The sequence below is a fragment of the Trichechus manatus genome, unplaced genomic scaffold (genome assembly GCF_000243295.1).
Source record: "Trichechus manatus latirostris isolate Lorelei unplaced genomic scaffold, TriManLat1.0 scaffold00086, whole genome shotgun sequence".
NCBI classification, from domain to species: Eukaryota; Metazoa; Chordata; class Mammalia; order Sirenia; family Trichechidae; genus Trichechus; species Trichechus manatus.
In genome coordinates, this window is record NW_004444022.1 from 10,043,095 (window position 1) to 10,067,484 (window position 24,390).

A 24,390-nucleotide genomic window follows, 5' to 3' on the forward strand; every position below is an offset into this window, starting at 1 on the left:
GTGTTCTTTGTTGTTTGCTTATCTGTGGACACGGTATTTCTCCCCATCTTGTTGAGGGGGGCAGGGTCAGTCGCTCAGATATGGTGTCACAGGGCAGGTCCGCTGGAGCCGACAGGGTGAGGCCTGGGGGCAGTGCAGGGCAGGGTACAGTGCTCAGTGTACAGTGCAGTTAGGCAGGAGGGAATGGGGAAATGTAATGTGGGAAAGGAGAGAGAAATAGAAGTCCTCCCCCCCCAAAAAAAAAAGGTGCTGAGGGAGCTTACCATTGGAGTGGCGCAGACCCAGGGAAGCTGTGTGCCGGTGACTTTCTAGCCAGACGCTGAGGCACAGACTATCAAGAAGGGTCAGAGACAGCACATACGGCCAGGTGGTCGAGAGAAAGGAAAAGAAGGAAGGTGGACAAAGACAAGAAACTGAGGGAAAAAAAGAATGCCAGGTGGTCAGGAGGAAGGAAAGGGAGGAAGGTGAGAGAGACACGAAACCGAGAAAAAAAGAAAAAGAAAAATGCCTCAAGGGGGCCTACTCGGAGCTTGGCTAATTGTTTGGTGCAAGAGGTCTAGCTTTTGGCCTGTCTCTGCTTTCAACATGCCTTCCTCACTAAGCTTAATCTTTTGTAGCTCTTGATTTAAAGTGAGAGATGTGCAGCTCTTCCTCTCATTTGAGCACGTGGAGGCCATTGTAGGGTTAGTAATTGGCCTAATTTCAGTATTGTCATGTAGCAAGGAATAGGGAGGCCCAAGGAGAGGGAGAGAGATGGGGTAACGGCCACTTGGTAGAGCAGTCAGAACACATGCGACATTTATCGATTAAGTTTGCTGTCTTATATGGGCGTGGTTCGTGGTGCCCCAAAACGATTATAATAGTAACATCAAAGGTCACTGATGACAGATCACCATAACAGATATAATAACAGTGAAAAAGTTTGAAATATGAGAATTAACAAAATGTGACGCAGAGACACGAATGAGCACATGCTGTTGGAAAAACGGCACCAACAGACTTGCTTAATGCAGCATTTGCACAGACCTTTAATTTGTAAAGAAAATACAGTATCTGTAAGTTTCAATAAAGCGAAGCGGAATAAAACGAAATACATCTGTACTACAGTTTTTTAAAATGTGGATAAATAGTAATTCTTTCCCTTTATAAATGTTCAGTGTAGTAAAACGGTTTGATAGCCATGTCAACTGGGGACAAATGTATTTTTCTGGCTTCCTCAAAAAAAAAAAATCCCGTGCTTCCTTTTTGGAACACACCTGGAGGGTGCCATATGATCAGCTCTCCTGCAGCCCTATTTCTGTTTTTTCAAGTTGTGCAACTGTTCTATCTTTTTTTTTAAATATTTATTTGTGGTGGCGATATACACAACCAAACATCCATTCACAATTTCTACATGTACATTCAGTAACATTGGTGATACACTTCACACTGTGTCACCATTCTCACTACCTCTATCCATATTGTTTTAACACCATTAATTTAGACACTCTGTCCCTTAAAGTTCTCATCTCTGATTTAAGTGAACTATTGTCAGTTTGAACTCATATAGACAATTCTTTATAAGAGCTCAGTGCTTAAAGCAAACAATCTATTGTTTAGTTTAACTATGGCTTTGTGGGTTGCAGCCCTTTTTTCACAGCTCTCTTAGGTGCAAAGGCATTTGATCTTTCCTAATTTCCCAAGTGCAGCAGAAAGATGTACTTCTGTAAAGATTTACAGCCTTGGAAACCCTATGGGGCAGTTCTACTCTATCCTGCGGGGTTGCTATGAGTCGGAATCGACTCAACGGTAATGGTTTGGTTTTTGGAATTCCCTGAGGCAGAAAATTCAGGCTCCTCAGTCTGCCTTGCCAGACTCCAAAATCTCACCCCAGCCTTACCTACCTCTCAAAGTCTGCCTTAGTTAGGCCGCTGTTCATATATTCCTTCATATGTAGCACTGTTTTCACCCTCATTGCCTATTATTTGCTCCATTTTTCCAGAATATTCTCCTCCTCTCAATCTGTCAGTGTCCAAGCAGAGAAACAATCACCATACAGTATGATAAAGACTGTAGGAAGGGTCTTTGCACCTGCTATTGCTACTGCCTGGTATGTTGTCTCCTTTCCCAAATGTCTTAGGTTGGGTTCTCTAGAGAAGCAAGCCAGTGAAGCATATATATAGAAAGAGAGAGAGAGAAAGATTTATCTCAAGGAAATGGCTCACAAGATTATAGAGGCTGGCAAGTCCCAAGTCCATTGGTCACGTGTCAGGCTGGGGGCTTCTCCTGGGTCACGTAGCTGCTGGGGCTGATAAACCCAAGATTGGCAGGTAAGACAGCAGGCTGCTGGCTCATAGGCTGCAAAGGCCGATGGATCCCAAGATCAGCAGGCAGTATGGCAGGCCACTGGCTCAAGTCCCAAGAACCGGAGCTCAGATGATGATGAGCCGGATGCAGGATCCAGAGAGAACAAAAACCAGCGAGCTTTGCCAGAACGTCCATATATATTGAATGCAGGCCACACCCCCAAGGAAACTTCCCTTAAAACTGATTCGCTGATCACATCCGCTCGCGTCCTCCATTATATCACCAAATGGAGGATAACTTCATCATGATGTAACTGCCAAACCTCTGAGAATCATGGCCCAGCCAAGTAGACACACAACCTTAACCCTCACACTCTCTTACCTAATGAACTTCCACACATCCTCCAGCCCTCCTCACCTTAGTCCTCACATCCTCAGAAAGCTTCCTCTGGTGTGCTTCTCTGAAGACTGGCCTCACAGTACCAAGTACTCTCCTTGTAGCACTGACCAGCCTTGTGATCTTACATTTATTTGTGTGATTATTTGATCAGTGGGTATCTCCCCCCACTGGTTATTCATTTCAGACCATGTCTGATATCTCTTTTGACTATGCTTTTATCCCCAGTGCCTACTACAGTGCCTATCACAGTGAAAGTGCTTAGTAAATATTTGTTGACTAAAAAATAACTATTTTATCTCTCAGCTCCTCGCACAGAATTGAGTGAAACCAAAGTTTTAAAGGGGATAAACAGACTAGTGGTACGTGTCACCACAACTGCACATTACCTCCCAGTATCATTCTAAGATGGGCCAAAAGAACTTTCTTTAACGACTTCAGCTAAAAAAAGGATTCAATATTTATTGCTGTGGGGTAGATTAGTGGTCGAAAGTGGATGTCATATGTGCCATTTCTGTTTTTTCAGTAGTGTTTTTTTTAAATAAAGATCTCAAATGTTTATTTAATCATTTAATTAATTATTTAATATTTTACCCCTTCAGTTATATCAAAATTGAGTTCCTTTTCATCTATGGCCAAGATCTTATGCATGTGTAATTCAAACATAGTGTTTAAACATGTTAATCTTGAGATGGAGTCCCTGGGTGACACAGGACACTTAAAGCTCTCAGCTGCTAACCAAAAGGTTGGGGTTTGGGTCCACCCAGAGGTGCTTCAGAAGAAAGGCCTGGCGATCTACTTCTGAAAAATCGGCCATTGGAAACCCTATGTAGCACAGCTCTACTCTGACACACATGAGGTCATCATGAGTTAGAGACAATTCAGCAGCAACTGATTTTGGTAAATCTTGAAACAGCCTAGAAATCAACTGACAGGTACTAAATCCATGATAGATGAGGGAACATGGGCTGCACATAGCTTTAGGGTAGGAAATGGGAACAAAAAGATGCTGCGTGACAGCTGGAAAACTGAGGGAAATACAAAATATGAAAAAAAGATTTGAATTGGCTGCATCTAGTCTAATTGGACTAGATTGGGTATCTAAGAGAATAACGTATTCCAAAAATTCAGGATGTAGACCAAAGAAGTTAGGACGATTTTCTAACACAGTAAGGGCCTTAAAGGGGAAGGACAGGTCTACATTTTCCCCCCTGGAGAACCTTCAAAAAAAAAAAAAAAAAAAGCCTAATTTTCTCCAGACTCCAGGCCAAACCTACTCTGGGGCTGAAATAGAACGGAGGCAAGAAGTTAGATGTCAAAGCTGGATTCTTAAAGTCTTGTCTGTTTGTGGGGAGTTTTACCTCAAAAGTCTGCATGCCAAATTAAAGTAGGTCTTGTACTTCAAATGGTAAATTGAGTTTATGGTAGTAGGGTCTCCTTCCCCAGTGGAGAGGCAGGAACCACTTCACCCCTTGGGTAGTGGTAACAGTAGTGACAAACCTGGGCACCCTTCTGTTTTTGTGGCCCTGAGCATTTTAACCACGCTTCGACCCCGCTGTTTGGAGGCCAAAGACAACCAAGGAGATGCTCTGAGCCACCAGTAGGCTGCACAGTGTCAGCAGTGAGCCTCGGGCAGGGCCACCACTGTGTTCTCACTGCTTCCTCTCACTTTCTCTTACCAGGAATCAGAAGGCGTGTCCTGCCACTACTGGTCGCTGTTTGATGGTCACGCAGGATCGGGGGCCGCCGTGGTCGCATCCCGACTGCTGCAGCACCACATCACGGAGCAGCTGCAGGACATCGTCGAGATCCTGAAGAACTCTGCCGTCCTCCCCCCAGCCTGCCTGGGGGAGGAACCGGAGAACACACCTGCCAACAGCCGAACTCTGACGCGGGCAGCTTCCCTCCGTGGAGGGGTGGGAGCCCCGGGCTCCCCCAGCACGCCACCCACCCGCTTCTTTACAGAGAAAAAGATTCCACATGAGTGCCTAGTTATTGGGGCCCTTGAAAGTGCATTCAAAGAAATGGTAGGTATCCCCAAAGAGTCCAGGGCAACAGGGGATGGCCACTTAATCCAAATCCCTTCCTTTTTACAAGGTTCCCTGCATAGGCATGTTTTCTGTCCCTTTGTTTCAATGCATGTTCCACTCGGGCGTCTTGCTTTTATAACATGGTTTCCATTTTCAGTAGAAGTCAGCAACAAGATAGAGTTCCTGGAATTGATTGCTGGAAAAAATTAGAAGATGAAAGAGAAAGATAGTGCCTGAGGTAGTGTGCTTATTAAATTCATACGTACGGCTTCTCTTTCAGCCTAGTCATGTTGATGCCAGCTGATAGAACTCCACTTAATTGAGATGTGAGCGTGTTTGCCATCTGTTTTATACGTGTGTCTGAATTCCAGATGTTTGGGGAAACTTAGAGCTTTTAGTAAAGGGCTTAAAAGTACCCTCTCCATTCAGTTCTGATCTGAGAACAGCTGCTTTACCGGGATGTGAAATGTGGTTTGTTCACATAGCTAAAAAGTAGCTGCTGCCGAGAACCAAGGGGCCAATATCCAAGACTCATTGTGTTACTTAGGAACATGGATTTGTTTGTACGTTTACATTTGTATGTGCCCTTCCCTGTCAGCCCCACTCCTGAGAACATGCTAAGGAGAGAGAGCAGCAAGCCCTCAGAGTGTCCCTGTGATGCCCCTCTGCTGTGAGAAAGCACACACAAGGTCTGCCTCTTGCTCTGTTCTGTACCACCTGCCTCCTTCCATCCCTGAGCTTGCTTTCTACAGAGGCAATTCTTTTGGTTCCATAGATTTTCTTTCCTGAACAGCAGCCTGCATACTGGTTAAGAGTGTCAGATGATTAAAGACCTTATAAGGACTTGAATAAGGTGAGTGGGCGGTAGTATCCATAAAATCTGGAAATTAAAAAGTGATGGCAGGATGTTAAATGAAGCAAGAGCAGCCAGCAGCATCTCCCCGGAAACAGTGGGCACAGCATGCACATTCCAGAATTTCTCGGTGTCTCGGTACACGCTGACGAGAGGAGTAATGCAAATAGTATTAAATTGCTTCATCTGATTTGTTGGTAAGGAAAATACTTTGTGTGTTTGCACCTCAAATTCACACTTCTCATTTTGATTTATCCCTTCTCTGGTCCCAGCTTTTCTTTCTTTATCACACAGATAATATTTCTCCTTTGACTAGCAGGTGCTTTGAAATGCATCTCTGTCTTAGAATGTCTAGTAGCCTTTAACCTTGCGATCTTGATAAAAATACCAAGAGGCTGAAAATATTATTTAGGGGGAAAAAAGGAATGAAGGCAGGAAGTTTAATTCCTAGTCAGGCTTGGTTTAAAACTCACTCTCCAGCTATCGTAGAGGCTCTGATGTGAATGAAGTGTCTCTAGACCCCAACTCTCAGAATGATACATATTTAATTGAGACAAAAATCTGACAATGGGCTTTCCCCCGATGAGAGAAAAAGTTGGTTTCCGTGGTAGAATTTAAGACCTTCAGGGTTTTCACTTCATTCAGTGATCCCTAGTGCCACAGAGTATGTTTTGTATGGAACTGCTGTATTCTTGGTTTTATCCACTAGAGGCCAATATCATATTGAGTCAGACCCTGCCAACAGTCTTCTGGTTTTCCCGCCCATTAATGGCTCCTGTTTACTACAACAACTGTACTTAAAATGAGAGGCTCATTCAGAAAAATACTTAACAAAGAGCCTCATTCTTATCTTCTAAAAGTTTATCAGCTTTTAATTTGCCACTTCATTACCTGAAAATTTTCTTGGAAGCTTAGTTGCCAGTGAAAAGATTGATTATTTCATTTTCATGTCTTAATTTGTTCAGTCAGTAAATATTGATTGAGTACCAACTATATGCCCAGCCCAAGTGGGAAAAGAACATTGAGCAAATTAGACAAGTTCTCTGTTCTCACAGAGCTCACAGGGAAAGACTCAGGAAGTAAAATGAAAACAGGGAGAGCCTTAAGAGGGGAAATACAGGGTGAACTGGGAGTCTGGTGAAGAGATGAAAGGAAGGTTCCCTGAGGAAATGATGCTCAGGGAGAGTAGTAGTAAAGCATACAAATGGTGAGAGGCAGGTACAGTGTTCCGGACAGAGGCAACAGCCTGTATGAAGGCTCGCTTCAGAGAGAGAACCGAGGTAAGCCAAAGGCAATGAACCAAAGTCCACTGTGATTGGAAGACAGATTTTAAGGGCAGGAATGGTGCAAGGTGAGTTGGGGAGGTGGTCTGGAACCCACCTGTGGAAGACCTGGCATGCCATATTGTAAACTTTTAGCTTTAAACCATACCACTTGTCTGTGTTGGTTCCTCTCCACTGCACTGCACTTCCTGCCTTCCTCTTCACACCTAAGTTTTTCCTAGATGGTATCTCTAGTTCTCAGCACACCCAAGGCCTACCTTGATTTGCACCACGCGATTGGCCTTATTAAGTGAGAATACCATCCAGTTCATAGTTCTTACGGTGCTAGGTAGGGTGACCATACTTGCAGCTTTGCCCAGGAATGAGCCAGCTGATGCCTGTTGTCTCAGGGTAGTTATTAATACTACCCCCTTTCACTCTCAAAAGTGTTCCTGTTTGGATGATAACGCTCATATTTACCCTAGTCACAGAGATATGCTCCTGTTTGTTCTTTGCTCCGTTAGGAACTTCAGAAAAAGTCCACCTCAGTGGCTGATTTAACCATTAAATTGGGGTGAGCTACAGAACCCACAACACAGAAATTATACAGCACACTCCCGTCTTAATGGACTAGCAAGTCATTGCCAAGTATAAAATACTGTTTTTTTCCCTCTTCCTCACAGTAGATTTTTGAAAGTCATTGTCTCAAGACCAACCTTCCATTTTTTTAAATGCCTACCATGCAGCTGTTTCCTTATCTTGTTGTCCTGATCTGGTGGCTCCCCCCTAACCCTTTCAGAGAGGGGCAGGTTTGGAATTTACAGGCCAGTCCTAAACTTCTTTCTCAAAATAGTCTGCCACTTTTCTGCTTCTGTTTCTGGGTGTTCATTAGGTTATACAGGTTTTATGCCATTCCGATCCTCTATGATAGGAAAATTCATTGTTCAATAAGATTCATTCACATAAACATCTCAGCTTTGTGACTCTTTTGGTTTCTCTCCCACTTGCAATCTGTAAAGATAAGGTTCCCAAGCTAGCACCTAGGCCTCTAATTTACCTCGTTGATGACATCTATGCAGCTACCCCTTCTGATGTTCAGAATGTAACTTAAAATACCCTCGAAGGTAGAACTTGCCTTCAGCTTGGGGTTTTGCTTTATTTTCAGCAGTTCAACAATGTGGAATTAACAGAATTCTCTGGAGAATCTCTGTTAGTCTCCCTCTCTCTCCACTCTTCCTCCTCCTTCTCCTTCTCCACTTCTCCCCTTTCTCTGTCTTTCAGTGCAGTGCTCTACTCAATCGCTAGTATTTATTGAGTTTATATTTTATAATCAGCATTCTTCCAGGAACTACAGAAGTAAAAGATAAGACCTCATTGGAGCCATTTGTGCTCACATGTTATATGAATATCCCGAAAAACCAAACCCATTGCCACTGAGTCAATTCTGACTCATAGCAACCCTATAGGACAGAACTGCCCCAGTAGGGTTTCCAAGGAGTGGCTGGTGGATTCGAACTGCTGACCTTTCTGTTAGCAGCCATAGCTCTTAACCACTGTGCCACCAGGACTCCTCAATATGAATACAGAGATACGCAATATCACATTTATTTTGATATTCTAAATAACATTACAGGAGGTGATGCAATGTTAGTATTTATTCGAAATGGAAAATGAGTTTAAAAAAAAAGGTTCAGAAACACCAAGCCAGAATAAATAATACTATTTCACGGGAGTGGGGGTGGGGGGCACAAATAGGTTTTAGTCACAAAATATAGACATATAGGAGAGAAAAAATGCTTTGAACAAGAAGTTATGCTATTTGGTTAACGGTTTAGTCAAATGTCTTAAGCTCCTTTGAGAGTAGTGTTTTTTCTTCCATCTTTGGTCCTTGTGTTGCCTGGCACAACACGTGACATGATGAAGGTGACCTCTGACCACTGGCTTCCACTGCTTACTCTGCAGGCTGTCAGAGACAGACATACCCCAGTGCCCTCCTTATTGTAGCTCATCTTGGATCTTTCTTCATAGTAAGAAGGCTGTGTAGCCAACTCCTCCTGTGTCTACTACAGAAAATGAACAATGTTTCCCAAAGGACCAGAATCAGAAACCTTTGACTGTGTCAATTCCCTTTTCTCAACAGCGCTTTGTAACAACGTCTAGCTTAGTAGCTAAGTCTTTGTCACCTATTATGTTTAGGTTGTTGCTTGGTCCAGGATGATACAAAAAAAAAAACCAAACCTGTTGCCATCGTGTCCATTCCGACTCATCACGACCCTACAGGACAGAGGACCGAGTAGAACTGCCCCATAGGGTTTCCAAGGAGCGCCTGGTGGATTCAAACTGCCAACCTTCTGGTTAGCAGCCAAACTCTTAACCACTATGCCACCAGGATGATAGGCACGTATAAAATAAATGTCTTCTAAGTCCTGATTTTAATTTCCTCCCCGCTTGCCTCCACCCTCTACCTCATCCTCCAAAAGGAGATTCAATAATTCACATTTCAGACTCTTGAAGGAAGTCCATTCCATTGGGTGGGGGGGCAATTACAGAAGGCCTTAGCCCTCCTAGGAATCAGAACCAGGTCCACAGCAATTAGCCTATAGCCTGCTGTCTATAGGGTTCTTGTGTTCTGAACAGCCAGGAGAATCTCAAAATTCTACAGCAGTCAAGAAATCAAGAGACGCAGAGCCAACATGGCACTATAGACAGAAGCACCACATCGTCCCTCCACAGCAAAGACCCAAAAAACTAAGTAAAACAGACAGGTGTCAATCCTGGAATAGTAAGCGTCAAATGAAGAGATAAAGAACTCAGCCAAGCACTGAATGGAATAAGAAACTGACACAGAACAGAGAACGAGAAACACGTGCAGCGGTCCCCTATCAGCTAATGCAGCATGGATTTGCCATCTTGGACTCCTGTCAGAGATTGGTGGACAAGGAGTACACGAAAGCAGCTTCAAGGAGCTCCCGGCAGGAGACAAAACAACTGGTAACCAGCGATATACACTTTTCCACCCCTTACCCTTCTTCCTACCTTGCTTGGCCGCCTCTACTTCCCACTGGCTGCAGTCTATTGGCCCGGAGGCACAGGCTTCAACCCTGTGCCACTTGGATTCACCCTGCCCACACTGGCAGGCTCCCTGAGTGCCATTTGTTACTGGTGTTGCTTTTCTCCTCTTCTTTGGTTTCTTACATGCCTCTCACCACCTCCCTCTCCTTTCTCTCAAACACTTGGCTTCATGTGCCATCTTTGCTGCTTCTTGAAAGGCTGTGAAGCACCACTCTACTGGGGAACTGTTTCCCTGGCCCATGCCGCCACACTGGTGGGATCCCTAGGGCTTTTTTTTTTTTTTTTTTTTTTGTATTGTTGTTTTGTTTTGTTTGTTTTTCTTTTCATAGCCGGGGAGCCCCTTCTAGCCAGGCTGTACTGCACAGCTTGGGAGCCACTTCCCCAGTCTGCACAGCCACACTGGTGGGATCCATGGGAGCATTTCTTTTTTTTTTCTCTTTTTTCCTTTTTGTCTTCCTTCATTTCTCAGTTTCTAGTTTCTCTATACTTACCTACTTTCCTTGTCTCCTGAATACCTGGCGCTGTGTGACATCCCTACCCCTTCTAGCCAGGCTGTACTTCAAGCCCTGTGAGCCACTTCCTCTGTCTTCTCAGCTGCACCAGTGGGATCCCTGGGACTTTTTTTTTTTTTTTTTTCCTAATTTTTATTTATTTTTTCTTTTTCCCATTTTTTGCCCCCTTTTTCTTTGTCTCCATTTCTCGGTTTCTCATCTCTCCACTCCAACAGCATGCTCCCTTAGCACTCTTTTGTTTGTTTTTGGCTCCTGTTTCTTCTCTCTCACCTCTTCCCTATACCCATCTTAGCTGCATACATCACTATCACCCCCCTTCTTCCTGCCTACCTACACTGTGCACTGAGCATCACACCCCTGAGCAGCAAAGGCATGGTCTACTTGAACCTGCCCTGCACTGATTCCCAGCTCGCTTTGTTGGCCCTAGTACATGCCACAAACAACCCATCCCAGCCCCTACCCTTCAGCTAGATCGGCCCTGCTGCACCATAGCTGAGCAACTGGTCCTGCCCATTGGACAAGGAGGTGAAAAGTATCATGCCCACAGATGAGCAAACAACAAAGAATGCACAGCCCACGTGCTCAGAGATAGCCAGATAAAACAAAAAAGCAAGGTGAAACAAACGAATCTACAATCAATAATGAAGAAAAGGCACTAGAACTACCTAATAGGGAATTCAATTCTCTAGTATTCAGAGCTATTCAAGAGTTGAGACAAAAAAGACAAAAATGAGGAAAAAATAAATTCATGGAAAAGGCAAACAACTTCATGGAAAATACAAAAAAATGGAAAAGTTCAGGAAAATAATACCGGGATAAAAGGCCAAAATAAATTCACAACTAGAAATCGTACATAAACAACAATTAGAAATACAAAAGATAACAAGATTTCAGAAATAGTGCCATAAAAGGGCTGAGGAGCAGGTTTGAAACGATGGAAGACAAGGTCAGCGAAATTGAAGACAAACACTTGGATACAACTCGGAGGAAAAATCATAAAAGAACAAAGAAAAATGAAGAAACCCTGAGAATGATGTGGGATACAATCAAAAGTAAAAATTGGTGAGTGACTGTAGTTTCAGAACAGGGGAGAAAACAGAAAACGCAGAGAGGATCATTGAAAAATTGCTGACAGAAAACTTCCCTAATATCACGAAAGATGAAAAACTGACCATCTAAGAAGCTCAACGAGCCCCATATAGGATAGACCCCCCCCCAGAAAAATAATGCATATCATAAGCACACCCCCTAAAACTAAAGACAAAGAATCCTGAGAACAGCTTGAGAAAAAGAGTCACATAGGAGAAACAATAAGACTAAACTGGGATTATTAGGCGGAAACCATGCAGGCAAGAAAGAAATGGGATGACATATAAAACCTTGAAAGAAAAAAATTGCCAACCAAGAATAATATATCCTGCAAAACTCTCATTCAAATATGATCATGAAATTAGAACATTTCCAGATGAGCAGAAATTAAGGAAATATGTAAAAATCAAACCAAACTTAGAAGAATTATTGAAGGGAGTCCTTCAGTCTGAGAACAAACAACATCAGACCACAGTCTGAATCTAGGATGCAAGATGGTATCAGCCAGATACCAACCTAGGAAAGGAACTCTCAAGGACTATCCAAAACCAAAAGAATTACAACAGGGAACCAGAGAGGTTAATCTGTAAATAATGACAATGTCAGAACAATAAAAGAAGGAATAAACAATGTAGCTATAGAACTTTCTAATGGACATGAAGGCTAGACAATACCAAGTAATAATACACTGGTTCAAACCTGGGAAGATAAGGGTAAATTTCAAGGTAACCACAAAGAAAGTTAACAAACCTACTCATCAAAATAAAAAAAGAAAAACATAAAGTCTCAGTAAAAACAAAATCTACAAAAACAAAAGAAAGGAAAAAAATCCACAAACAAAAGGAATTCCGCATAGGAGAATAAGAGGAACAGAGGAACAACAAAAAAAAAAGCACTACAAAAAGACAGCAATTAACTCACACCTATCAGTAATTACACTGAATGTAAACGGCCTAAATGCACCCATAAAAAGAGACAGAATGGATTAAAAAAAAAAAAAAAAAATAGGATCCATCAATATGCTGTCTACAAGAGAGACATCTTAGAAACAAAGATGTAAATTTATTAAAAACCAAAGGATGGAAAAAATATATATCAAGCAAACATCTACCAAAAAAGAACAGGAGTGGCAGTACTAATCTCAGACAAAATAGACTTTAAAACAAAATCCACCATAAAAGAACAGGAAGGGCACTATATGATTAAAGGGACGATCCATCATGAAGACATAACCATAATAAACATACACGCACCCAGTGATAGGACTCCAAAACACATAAACTCTAACAACACTGAGGAGAGAAATTGACAGTTTCACAGTAATAGTAGGAGACTTCAACACACCACTCTTGATACAAGGACAGACCATCTAGAAAGAAACTCAACAAAGCTACAGAAGAGCTAAAGGGCACAATTAGCCTACATGACCTCATAGACATACCGAGAACACTCTACCCAAGAGCTGCAAAGGACACAGTCTTTTCCAACGCATGTGAAATGTTCTCCAGAATAGACCACATCTTAGGCCACAGAGCAACCCTCAACAAAATCCAAAACATGCAGCTAATACAAAGTATCTCCTCTGACCACAATGCCATCAAGGTAGAAATTAACAACAGGTAGAGCAAGGAAAAAAGATCAATTACATGGAAACTAGATAACACTTGTTTAAAAACCACTGAGTAATAGAAGAAATCAGAGATGGAATTAAAAAATTCCTAGAATCAAATGAGAATGAAAACACATGATACCAAAACCTTTGGACACAGCAGAGGCAGCACTCAGAGGTCAGTTCATAGCAATGGATGCACACATCAAAAAGGAAGAAAGGGACAAAATAAAAACATTAGCTACACAACTCGAATAAATAGAGAACAGCAAAAAATAAAAAAAAGCCCACAGCCACCAGAAGAAAGCAAATTAATAAAGATCAGAGCAGAAATAGAGAATAGAAATACAATAGAAAGAATCAACAAAACCAAGAGTTGGTTCTTTGAAAGGATCAACAAAATCGACAAACCACTGGCCAAACTGACAAAAGAAAAACAGGAGAGGATGCGAATAAGATGAAATGGGGGACATTACATTACCTTACATACCCAGCTGAAATAAAAAGGATTATAACAGAGTATTATTATGAAAAACTATAATCCAACAAATTTGAAAACCTAGAGGAAATGGACAGATTTCTAGAAACACAGTACCTACCCAGACTAACACAAAATGATGTTGAAAATCTGAACAGACCCATAACAAAAGAAGAGATCGAAAAGGTAATTTAAAAAAAAGACTTCCAACAAAAAAAGCCCTGGCCCAGAATGACTTCACTGGAGAATTCTACCATTCAGAGAAGAGCTTACACTAGTACTACTCAAACTATTTCAGAACATAGAAAAGGAAGTGACACCTCCAAATTCATTCTATGAAGCCAGCATAACCTTGTTACCAAAACCAGGCAAAGACACCACAAAAAAAAGAAATTACAGACCAATATCTCTCGTGAATATAGATGCAAAAATTCTCAACAAAATTCTAGTCAATACAATTCAGCATCATATCAAAAATAATAATAATAATGTACCACGACCGAGTAGGATTCATACTAGGTATGCATGGATGGTTCAGCATTAGAAAATCAGTCAGCGTAATCCACCACATAAGTAAAAGGAAAGAAAATCACATGATCATCTCAATCAACATAGAAAAGGCATTTGACAAAATCCAACACCCATTCCTGATAAAACCTCTCAGTAAAATAGAAGGAAAATTTCTCAACATAATAAAGGGCATGTATGCAAAACCAATGGCCAACATCATTCTTAATGGAGAGAGACTGAAAACATTCCCCTTGAGAACAGGAACAAGACAAGGATGCCCTTTATCACCACTCCTGTTTAACATTGTGCTGGAAGTCCTAGCTAGAGCAATAAAGCAAGAAAAAGAAATAAAGGGCATCCAGATTGGTAATGAAGTTAAACTGTCCCTGTTTGCAGATGATATGATACTATACATAGAAAACCCAAAAGACTCCACAAGAAAACTACTGAAGCTAATAGATTCAGCAGACTAGCAGAATACAAGTTAAACATACAAATATCAATTGGATTCCTATACACCAAGAAAGAGAATGATGAAAAGGAAATCAGGAAAACAATACCATTTATAATACCCCCTAAAAAAATAAAATACTTAGGAATAAATCTAACCAGGTATGTAAAAGACCTATACAAAGAAAACTACAAAATACTAGTACGAGAAACCAAAAGAGATCTACTTACGTGGAAAAACATAACCATACTCTGGATAAGTAGACTCAACATTGTGAAAATGACAATTCTACCCAAAGCAATTTACAAATACAAGTGCAATTCCGATCTAAATACCAACAACATTCTTTAAAGAGATGGAAAAACTAATCATTAACTTTATATGGAAAGGGAAGAGGCCCAGGATAAGTAAAGCACTACTGAAGAACAAGAATAAAGTAGGACTAGCATTACCTGACCTCAGAACCTACCATACAGCTAGGGTAGTTAAGAACAGCCTGGTACTGGTACAACAACAGATACATTGACCAATGGAACAGAATTGAGAACCCAGATGTAAATCCATCCACTACAGTCACCTGATCTTCAACAAGGCCCAAAGTCCATCAAATGGGGAAGACAGTCTTTTTAACAAATGGTGCTGGCAAAACTGGATGTCCATCTGCAAAAAAATGAAACAAGGACCGTACCTCACACCATACAGAAAAACTAATTCAAAATGGATCAAAGACCTAAATAGATAGCCAAAAACTGTAGAGTTCATAGAAGAAAAAATAGGAACAATGCTAAAGGCCCTAATACACAGCATTAACAGGATATAAACTATAGCCAACAACACAAACTCCAGAAGATAAGCTAAATAACTGGGATCTTCTAAAAATTATACACGTAAATGCTCATCAAAAGACTTCACCAAAAGAGTAAAGAGAGAACCCACAGACTAGGAAAAATTTTTGTCTATTACAAATCAGACACAGGTCTACTCTCTAAAATCTACAAGAAAATCCAACACCTCTACAATAAAAAGACAAATAACCCAATATAAAAATGGGTGAAGGAAATGAACACACACTTCACCAAAGAAGACATTGAAGCGGCCAACAGACACATGAGGAAATGCTCGCGATCACTAGCCGTTAGAGAAATGCAAATCAAAACCACAATGAAATATCATCTCACCCCAGCATTAATGGCACAAATTAAAAAAAACAACAGGAAATAGCACATGTTGGAGAGGCTTTGGGGAGATTGGAACTCTTATGCGCTGCTGGTGGGAATGCGAAATGATGCAACCATTTTGGAAAAGGATACAGTGCTTCCTTAGAAAGCTAGAAATGGGAATACCATGTGATCCAGCAATCCTACTCCTAGGAATATATCCTGGAGAAATAAGAGCTGTCACACAAAAAGACATATGCAGACCATGTTCCTTGCAGCATTATTCACAATAGCAAAAAGATGGAAACAACCTGGATGCTCATCAACAGATGAATGGATGAACAGACTATGGTACATACGCACAATGGGGTATTATGCAACGGTAAAGAACAATTATGAATCTACAAAGCATCTCATAACATGGGTAAATTATGCTGAGTGAAATAAATCAGTCACAAAAGGACAAATATTGTATGAGACCACTACTGTAAAAACTCATGAAAAGGTTTACGCACAAAATGAAACAGTCTTTGATGGTTATGAGGGAAGAGGGGTGGCGATGGAAAAACACTAAATAGACAATAGATAAGTGGTAACCTTGGTGAAGGGTAAGTCTACACAATAATGGGGAAGCCGACACAACTTGTACAAGGAAAGGTCATAGAAGCTCCATAGACACATCCAAACTCCCTGAGGGACCGAATTGCTGTGCTGAGGGCTGTGGGGACCATGGTCTCAGGGAGCATCTAGCTCAACTGGCATAACATAGTTGTATGAAGAACATGTTCTACATTCTACTTTGGTGAGTAGCATCTGGGTTCTTAAAAGCCTGTGAGTGGCCTTCTAAGATATTCCACTGGTTTCACCCCGTCTGGAGCAAGGAAGAATGAAGAAAACTAAAGATACAAGGGAAAGATTAGTCCAAAAGACTATTGGACCACATCTATCACAGCCTCCACTAGACTGAGTTCAGTACAACTAGATGAGGCCCGGCTACCAGCACGGACTGCTCTGACAGGGATCACAAAACAGCGTCCCAGACAGAGCTGGAGAAAAATGCAGAACAAAATTCTAACTCACAAAAAAAGACCAGACTTACTGGCTTGACAGAGACTGTAGAAACCCCAAGAGTATGGCCCCCAGACATCCTTTTTGCTCAGTAATGAAGTCACTTCTGAGGTTCACCCTGCAGCCAAAGATTAGACAGGCCCATAAAACAAAATGAGACTAAAGGAGCACACCAGCCCAGAGACAAGGACTAGAAGGCAGGAGGGGACAGGAAAGCTGGTAATAGGGAACCCAAGGTTGAGAAGGGAGAGTGTTGACATGTCGTGGGGTTGGTAACTAATGTCATAAAACAATATGTGTACTAACTGTTTAATGAGAAACTAGTTCTGTAAACCTTCAGCTAAAGTACAATTAAAAAAAAAAAGATACATTGCATTGGGCAAATCTGCATCAAAAGGCCTCTTTAAAGTGTTAAAAAAGCGAAGATGTCACCTTGAAGACTAAGGTGAGCCTGACCCAAGCCATGATGTTTTCGGTCCCCTCATATGTATCTGTATGTATCTGAAAGCTGGACAATAAATAAGGAAGACAGAAGAAGAATTGATGCCTTTGAATTGTGTTGGCGAAGAATATTGAATGTACCATGGACTGTCAAAAAAATGAATAAATCTGTCTTGGAAGAAGTACAATAAGAACGTTTCTAAGAAGCAAGGATGATGAGACTACGTCTCACATACTTTGGACATGTTATTAAAAGGGATCAGTCCCTGGAGAAGGACATCATGCTTGGTTAAATATAGGGTTATCGAAAAAGAGTAAGACCCTCAAGGAGATGGACTGACACAGTGGCTGCACCAGTGGGCTCAAGCATAACAATTGTGAGGACGACACAGGACCGGGCAGTGTTTGGTTCTTTTGTACACAGGGTCACTATGAGTCGGAACCAACTCAATGGCACCTAGTAACAACTGTGAGTATAGATTCCCTGCCACGATGAAGGATGTTTAAGAAGTTTGGTTACTATAAAGGGAGAAAAAGGAGAATATTTTACCTGTTAAAGTACCATAAGCACCTCCTGTTACTGAGTAGATGGTTGGAAATAGCAGGCTGCTTGACTTTTGGTTAAAAACTGTCTAAATACATGATAACACTATAGTGGAAAACACAGGGATGAATGCAGAGTTTATTCATAGTTTATAAATGCTAGTGTTTCCAAAATTGGCATATTTATGGTTAGTTGGAGACTAAATTTTAAAGTTTCTGTTTTTTTAAGATTTTATTGTACTTTAGGTGGAAGTTTCAGAAGCCCTGGTGGCACTGTGGTTAAGCACTCAGCTGCTAACTGAAAGGTTAGTGGTCAAACCCACCAGCCACTCAGTGGGAGAAAGATGTGGCGGTCTGCTTCCGTAAAGATTACAGCCTAGGAAACCCTATGGGGTCGTTCTGCTCTGTCCTGTAGGGTCGCTGTGAGTCAGAATTGACTTGATGGCAGTTGGTTTTGGTTTTAGGTGAAAATTTACATAGTATATTAGTTTCCCATTCAGTAATTCATATATAAATTGTTCCATGACATTGGTTGCAATCCTTGCAGTATGTCAGCACTCTCCCCATTTCCACCCTGGATCCCCGTTTTCCATTCATCTGGTTTCCCTGCCCCTTCCAGCCTTCACATCTTTGCTTTTTGGGCAGTTGTTGCCCTTTTGGTCTCGTATAGTTTATGCTTGTAAAGAGCCCAGTTCTCACGGATATTATTGTTTATTTTATAGGCCTGTCTATTATTTGGCAGAAAGGTGATCTCTGGGAGTGGCTTCAGTTCCATGTCAGAAGAGTGTCTTAGGGCTGGTTCCTCTGTTCTCTATCAGACCAGTGAGTCTGATCTTTCTTATGAATATGGATTTTGTTCTACATTTTTCTCCCGCTCTGACTGGGACCTCCTGTTGTGTTCCCGGTCAGAGCGGTCGGTGGTGGTAGCCAGGCACCATCTAGTTCTTCTGAGCTCAGGCTAGTGGAGGCTGTGGCTCGTGTGCCAGTAGTCCTTTGGACTTAATTGCTTCCTTGAGTCTTTGGTTTTCTTCACTTTCCTTTGCTCCAGAGGGGAAGAGACCAATAGTTGTATCTTAGATGGCTGCTTCCAAGCTCTTATGACCCCAGACGCTACTCACCACAGCAGGATGTAGAACATTATCTTTCAATTGTCTTCCTTTAAAATCTTACTTTATTTAAACTCGAGTTTTGTTTTGCCTTTGGTTTGTTTTTGGTAGAGCAGAAAGTTCTTCCACTAAGGAATGGAGCATGTGAATCCACCAAAAGCCAGCAGGTGGCAATATCGGGCAGTTGTGGGTTTTTTCCTCCCCCATCCTGGCTGGCAGACTAGCTTGTGCTCAGAACAAACTGGGATCAGACCTGGATACTAAGACCATGCAGAATCTTATTATTTATGACTGACACTATTAGCAATGTGACCAGAACCGTGTTTTAACCCAGCTAGGGGGAGCTGCCAGGTCCTGTTGAAACTACCCAACGCTCGATCCCTTCTGTCGTCCAATATTGCTTCCTGTTTGCAACCTGAAATTGGTAGGAGACAAAGAATGATCCTGGAGTTGCGTCATCTCTGGGATTTTCAAACGAAATTACGACCATCCCAGGCAATATGTCTTTTGCCTTGCAATTCTTTCCTGCCAAATTAATCTCATTCCACACTCTTCTCTTTTTTCCCTTCTCTATTCCTGCTCCTCCTTGCAATAAAAAAGAGCAAAATAAAATCCCAAGCTTTAAAAATTTGGTGTACTGTTTGATTTAGAGATAAACCAGCTCAAATGTAATATTTAGCAGACACAACATAGGATAAATTAGTCCCACTAAGTGGAAAGTTGCCTTGAGAAGTAGGCTGGTACCTTGTTTGAGCAGCTTAAATCAATTATCTTGTTAATTGAACCTTATGAGTCATTTAAGTGATCCTGTTAGACAATACTTGATATGTGCCTGCGTTTTGTTGGCAAATTATTGGGCTCATTTCTTAGAATTGATGTTCATCAGCAAATAAAGTGGGAGCTATTCAAAATCAGTTCTTTCCTAGTACAAAGCAGTGGGCAACTTTTCCCATGATTTTGAAGACATATGCAAACTTGAGGAGGTTTTTTAAGTAATAATTATGCATTTTTATTTTATCCTAGAATGTAAAAATTTAAGCTAACTGCAAAGGTGGAGTGTTTGAGTAAATAAAGGTAGTTAATTCACAGGTAAATATATCTTTATTGACCTCCTCTGTCGTGCTTGGTCTGATAGTAAAAGAAGAGCCTAGATGGTCCTTTAACGTTCGTTCCTTTCAGTACTAAGATTTTGTGAAACATCTTTCAAAGAGGAGTAGGTGGTGTAGGAAAAATAAATGTGCTATTTTGGCTTCTAGGGAGGGTAGGAGGGAAGCGGCTGTTTCTAGAATATGTTCTACTTGCATCCAGTTTTAGAACAAATAGAAGAGTATATTTTAATGTCAGTGAATCCTTAAGGGGATGAAGTCTATAAAAGTGCATCTTTTGAACCCTTGTCACCGTGATCCCAGCGAGCACACATGTAATTAAAGAGTGTGTGTGTGGATGCCTTTGTGTGTCTGTATGTGTATTCCTACACCTGTATGGTTGAGGGTGATGAGAACAAGCACGTATTAGCAAAGTTTTCTGACTAAAAAGTAGTTAGATTTTAATTCACTATTTATGTGAAAGTATTGCCAAATTTAGTGTTCCTTATTTGGCGGTAGCTACAGAGTGAAAGTAGTTGAAAAGTAGGAAAAGATTAAAGAAACAATGAAATCAATTAGGAAAAAAATATTGAATTACACTTTTAACCCAATCGCAAGGGATTAGCTGAGTAAGTGAACTGGAATGTTTCCCAAAAAATTAAGGGGAAATATAAACTCTGTTGTAGCAAGAAGTCTCAGTGTTGGGTGCTCTGCCCTGTTGCTTTTCTTTCCTTTTTTTTAAGAATTAAATAATTTTATAATCAGTTTTTATAACGGAAGCCATGAGGAATAAGACCACCTATGGTGTAGAATAAACTTGTTTATCTGAGTCCCAAAGAAATCCGTTTATATGGAGTTTGTGTGCCATAGCGTTTTCCTCCCTTTTTGCAAATGATTTGATTAAATCTGTTAAAATCCTTCACATTCCAGTCCCTATGCAGGATACAAGTGGTTGGATGTTCAGGGAATTTTTAATAAAAATTGCCTTTCGTTCAGACTCTAGGTGTTTAAACAGATAATGATTCTGGTTAGGAAAGGAGGGTTTCTGTAGCCAGAGCAATTCCTTCTAACGTATTAAAAACAGCAGAATTGAGTATGGAGTTTATGTGCTCATTTATATATCAATTTGATGAATTACATAGCTACTATAATATCAACTTTATATTAGTTATTTAAATCCAAAAAAAAGGCAGATCCACTTGGACGGGAACTCTTTGTAGGTAGGGTTGTTGGTTCTGTTTTGATGCCTGGTTTGGAGGTTGAAACAAACAGAATTTCCAATATCTTCTTTCTCCTCTCTTTCACTTCCTTGGGACAATCCTTCTCACCTCCAACATTCATGTCTCTCCTGCCCTTCACTCTCTTGCCTCAGGCAGTAGAAGTTCATTCATTCTTGTCACTTCATTGCACATAAGTGAAATGGGTTCCTGCTTAATTATTATCTCAGTAGTAGGTATTTTCATTCTTAGCTTTTCATTTGTGATCTGTGGAATACATTTCTCATGTTAAGGCAGAGGTAGGGTGGTAGGGAGATAATTTGGAAACCCTGGCGTTGTTTAACTTATATATTCATCTATCCATTTAACGGACATTTATTAATGACCACTGACCAGGCCCGGTGCGCAATGTTGAGGGTCTAGCAGTGAGCAAGAGAGTGCTCTGCTCTCAGTCCTGGAACTTCCAGGCTGTGGGAAGGAACTAGATGGTATGCTGAGCCCTGCCACCACACCATCTAATTCAATCCTCATGACAGTCCTCTAAGCAAGCTAATTTATAGAGTTTAAGTAAACGGTAAAATCTCAATATAGTCCTTTGAAGGAAGTCCTCATGCTTGACCTTTCTGCAGCTTTGGTGCTGTTGTCCACTCCCTTCTTGAAATGTTTCCTCATGTCCCCACACATACACATCCGTACCCCCTCTCATGGCTCCAAGGCCACCCCATCCTATCCCCCATCACGCAGTTTACTCCCAGTATGTTGGTTTCTCCCAGGTATTGTCTTAAACTTTTTCTATGCTTTTCAACCAACACACTGCCCCAAATCTGTGTCCCCAGCTCAGGTGATTCTACTTTTCGCAGTTACCCGTTGGTGATTTATTTATCTCTGGCCCTAGAGCAGAGTGGTTACTGGTAAATGCTGGATGACTGAATTCTCTCCCTTTTTCCATGAGGAGTCTGCCTGAAGCAGCTGAGCTCTTCTCATCCTTATGGCTGTGTCAAGGGAGTAAGGCTAACAAAGCCATTGACACGAGTGCCTGCGTACTTCAGCACTGACTCTGTTTTCTTCCTCAGGACCTACAAATAGAACAAGAGAGGAGTTCATATAATATATCTGGTGGCTGCACAGCCCTCGTTGTGATTTGCCTCTTGGGGAAGCTGTATGTGGCCAATGCTGGGGACAGCAGGTAAGCAAATTAGTCTTCTAATTCTTAACATTAGTTTTTCTAATGCCTTCTAATAATTTTGAACTTAAAAAAATTAAGTGATTAGATATAAAAGTAATTCTGCTTGGGATTAAATGTTGTGAAAGACAAGCCTTCTACGTCTGAATAAAAATGCACTTAAGAAGAACAATCAGGTTGGTATTAAAAGGTAAAGGCAATGCATGTGTTTATCTGGGATTAACATGGGGTCGCCATGAGTCAGAATCGATTCAGTAGAAACTAACATCAGCAGTCTAAACCAGTAGTATTCAAACTTTTGTGGCCTTAGAACCTGTTTTTCAATGAAAGCTTAGCAAAGGCATATTAATATGAGAGAGATGAGCGGGGGGAAGAAGGGGATTGGAATGCAGTGGGTGTTTGGAGGGGGTCCCTGGAGGACGCCGCCAACAGGACCTCCCCAGCTGGTTCTGCCTGAGCTCAGTGACTTTGCACTGTCCCCTCCTGGGAGCCTAGGAGTTTCTCCTTCTGTGCTCAGAGTCTTGGAGGCCACAGTCTCCTCTCTCCTGGGGTTCAGCTAAGGGAATTTCGGCCAAGAGATTATGGTTAACCGTTACTTTACCCAGCGTTGTCAGGGAATAAGATAAACTTGTGTATTAATTTTAAGTAACATGCTTCTTCATTTTAGGTGCAGAGAATTTTTTAATTACAGACTTCATGAAAGTTTTTTTTACCGTGCGTCACGGAGCTCTCTGCCTCTTGAGTCACAAAATGTGCTGGCTACGTAATGGGAGACCTTTTCCTAAGGGCTGACTCTTTATTCTAAAAGTAATAAAAGTACTGGACTCTATAAACAGATGTCCCTGGAGGATGAATGATCTCCCTGTGAGGCTGCAGTCTTAGCATGCTCTGATTCCGCTTTCCTTCCTTTAGGTCACCTGCCTCTTCTCGGCGCTTCTGCTGGCTCTAGCTCTCTTGAGCAATTTTCGTTCCCCTTCCCCTATCCCTTCTCCATTTCCCTGGCTCAGGTTGTTGCTGCTGCCTCTCTAGCCTGGAAAGCTGATTCCCTGGAGACAATCAAGGAAGTCACCTAATTTTACTTCTTCTTGCCAAGCTGGAGACTTATACCCCCAGGGGCAGTGTCCTTTCATCCTGGTGAAGCATCCTTCACCAGCCTTTCTCACTAAAGATTCTGGAGAGCAAAGGAGAGTGAACTGCTGAGGCAGCCATATTCTGGGGTTTGAAGATTGTTGTTTTTTTGAAGGTCCATTTATTTTAAAACCGTGAATTTTCCATTCTGTTCTATGAAGTATCTCAAATTTCAGTATAAAGTTTTGCCGAATAAATTGAAGGGTGTATCAGATGCTGTGTTGATCCCTTGGCTCAGTGTATATTCAAGGTCCTGGCAGGAGACAGATTCCAACTCAGATGGGTCAACTGAATGAAGGAGCAAAAGGGAACCAGCCAGGAAGGTGCTTACCATCCCTAGGCCTGCAGGGGCCAAGGGGGGAAGTGCTATTAGCAGAGCAGGGAGAGCGGGAGCCACTGATAAGGGGCCACTGGGCAAGAGACACAGGAGAGAATAGGAAGAAATACTCTTGACTTCTCTCTCTTCCTACTCTCCTGTGTCTTGCCAGGCTTCCCATTGGATAACCTGGCTGAAAGCTAGCCTGTAGAGTAGCCCAGGGAATACCATTCATAGAGGTCAGCCTGCCAGGGCACAGAGCTAGGCCCAGACTGCCTCTCAAGAATGGGATAAATGGAAAAAAACCAACACATCTGCTACTCCTTTCCTCCCTGCCCTGGAGTTGGAGGAATTTAGAAATAGGAATCCTCGATCTTTAGGAGTTTTTTAAAACACACAGTGAGAAACCCTCTGGGCCTCTTGTTCGTTTCTACATCTTGAGCTTGTTGGAAAACAGATGAGCAGATAAGGAGGTCATTCTTTTCTGTCCCTATTGAGTAAGACTGAACTGATGATTAAAAACGAGTTTGCGTTTCTAGCCCTTCTGGTGACTGAGTGCCTTGTTCCCTGGGTTGTGGTCCCACCCCTCCTTCCCCAG

The 24,390-nt window shown here is 41.7% G+C and overlaps 1 protein-coding gene across 1 annotated transcript in view; it reads left to right on the forward strand.

Annotated features, from left to right (window-relative positions):
• The window catches only part of PPM1H (protein phosphatase, Mg2+/Mn2+ dependent 1H), a 349,942-nt gene that overhangs the window by 153,661 nt on the left and 171,891 nt on the right, over positions 1-24,390 (forward strand). The window contains exons 3-4 of the mRNA XM_004381557.2: positions 4,365-4,709; positions 22,239-22,351. Coding sequence (XP_004381614.1) covers positions 4,365-4,709; positions 22,239-22,351 — 458 coding nt within the window. The remainder of the gene's footprint in view (positions 1-4,364; positions 4,710-22,238; positions 22,352-24,390) is intronic.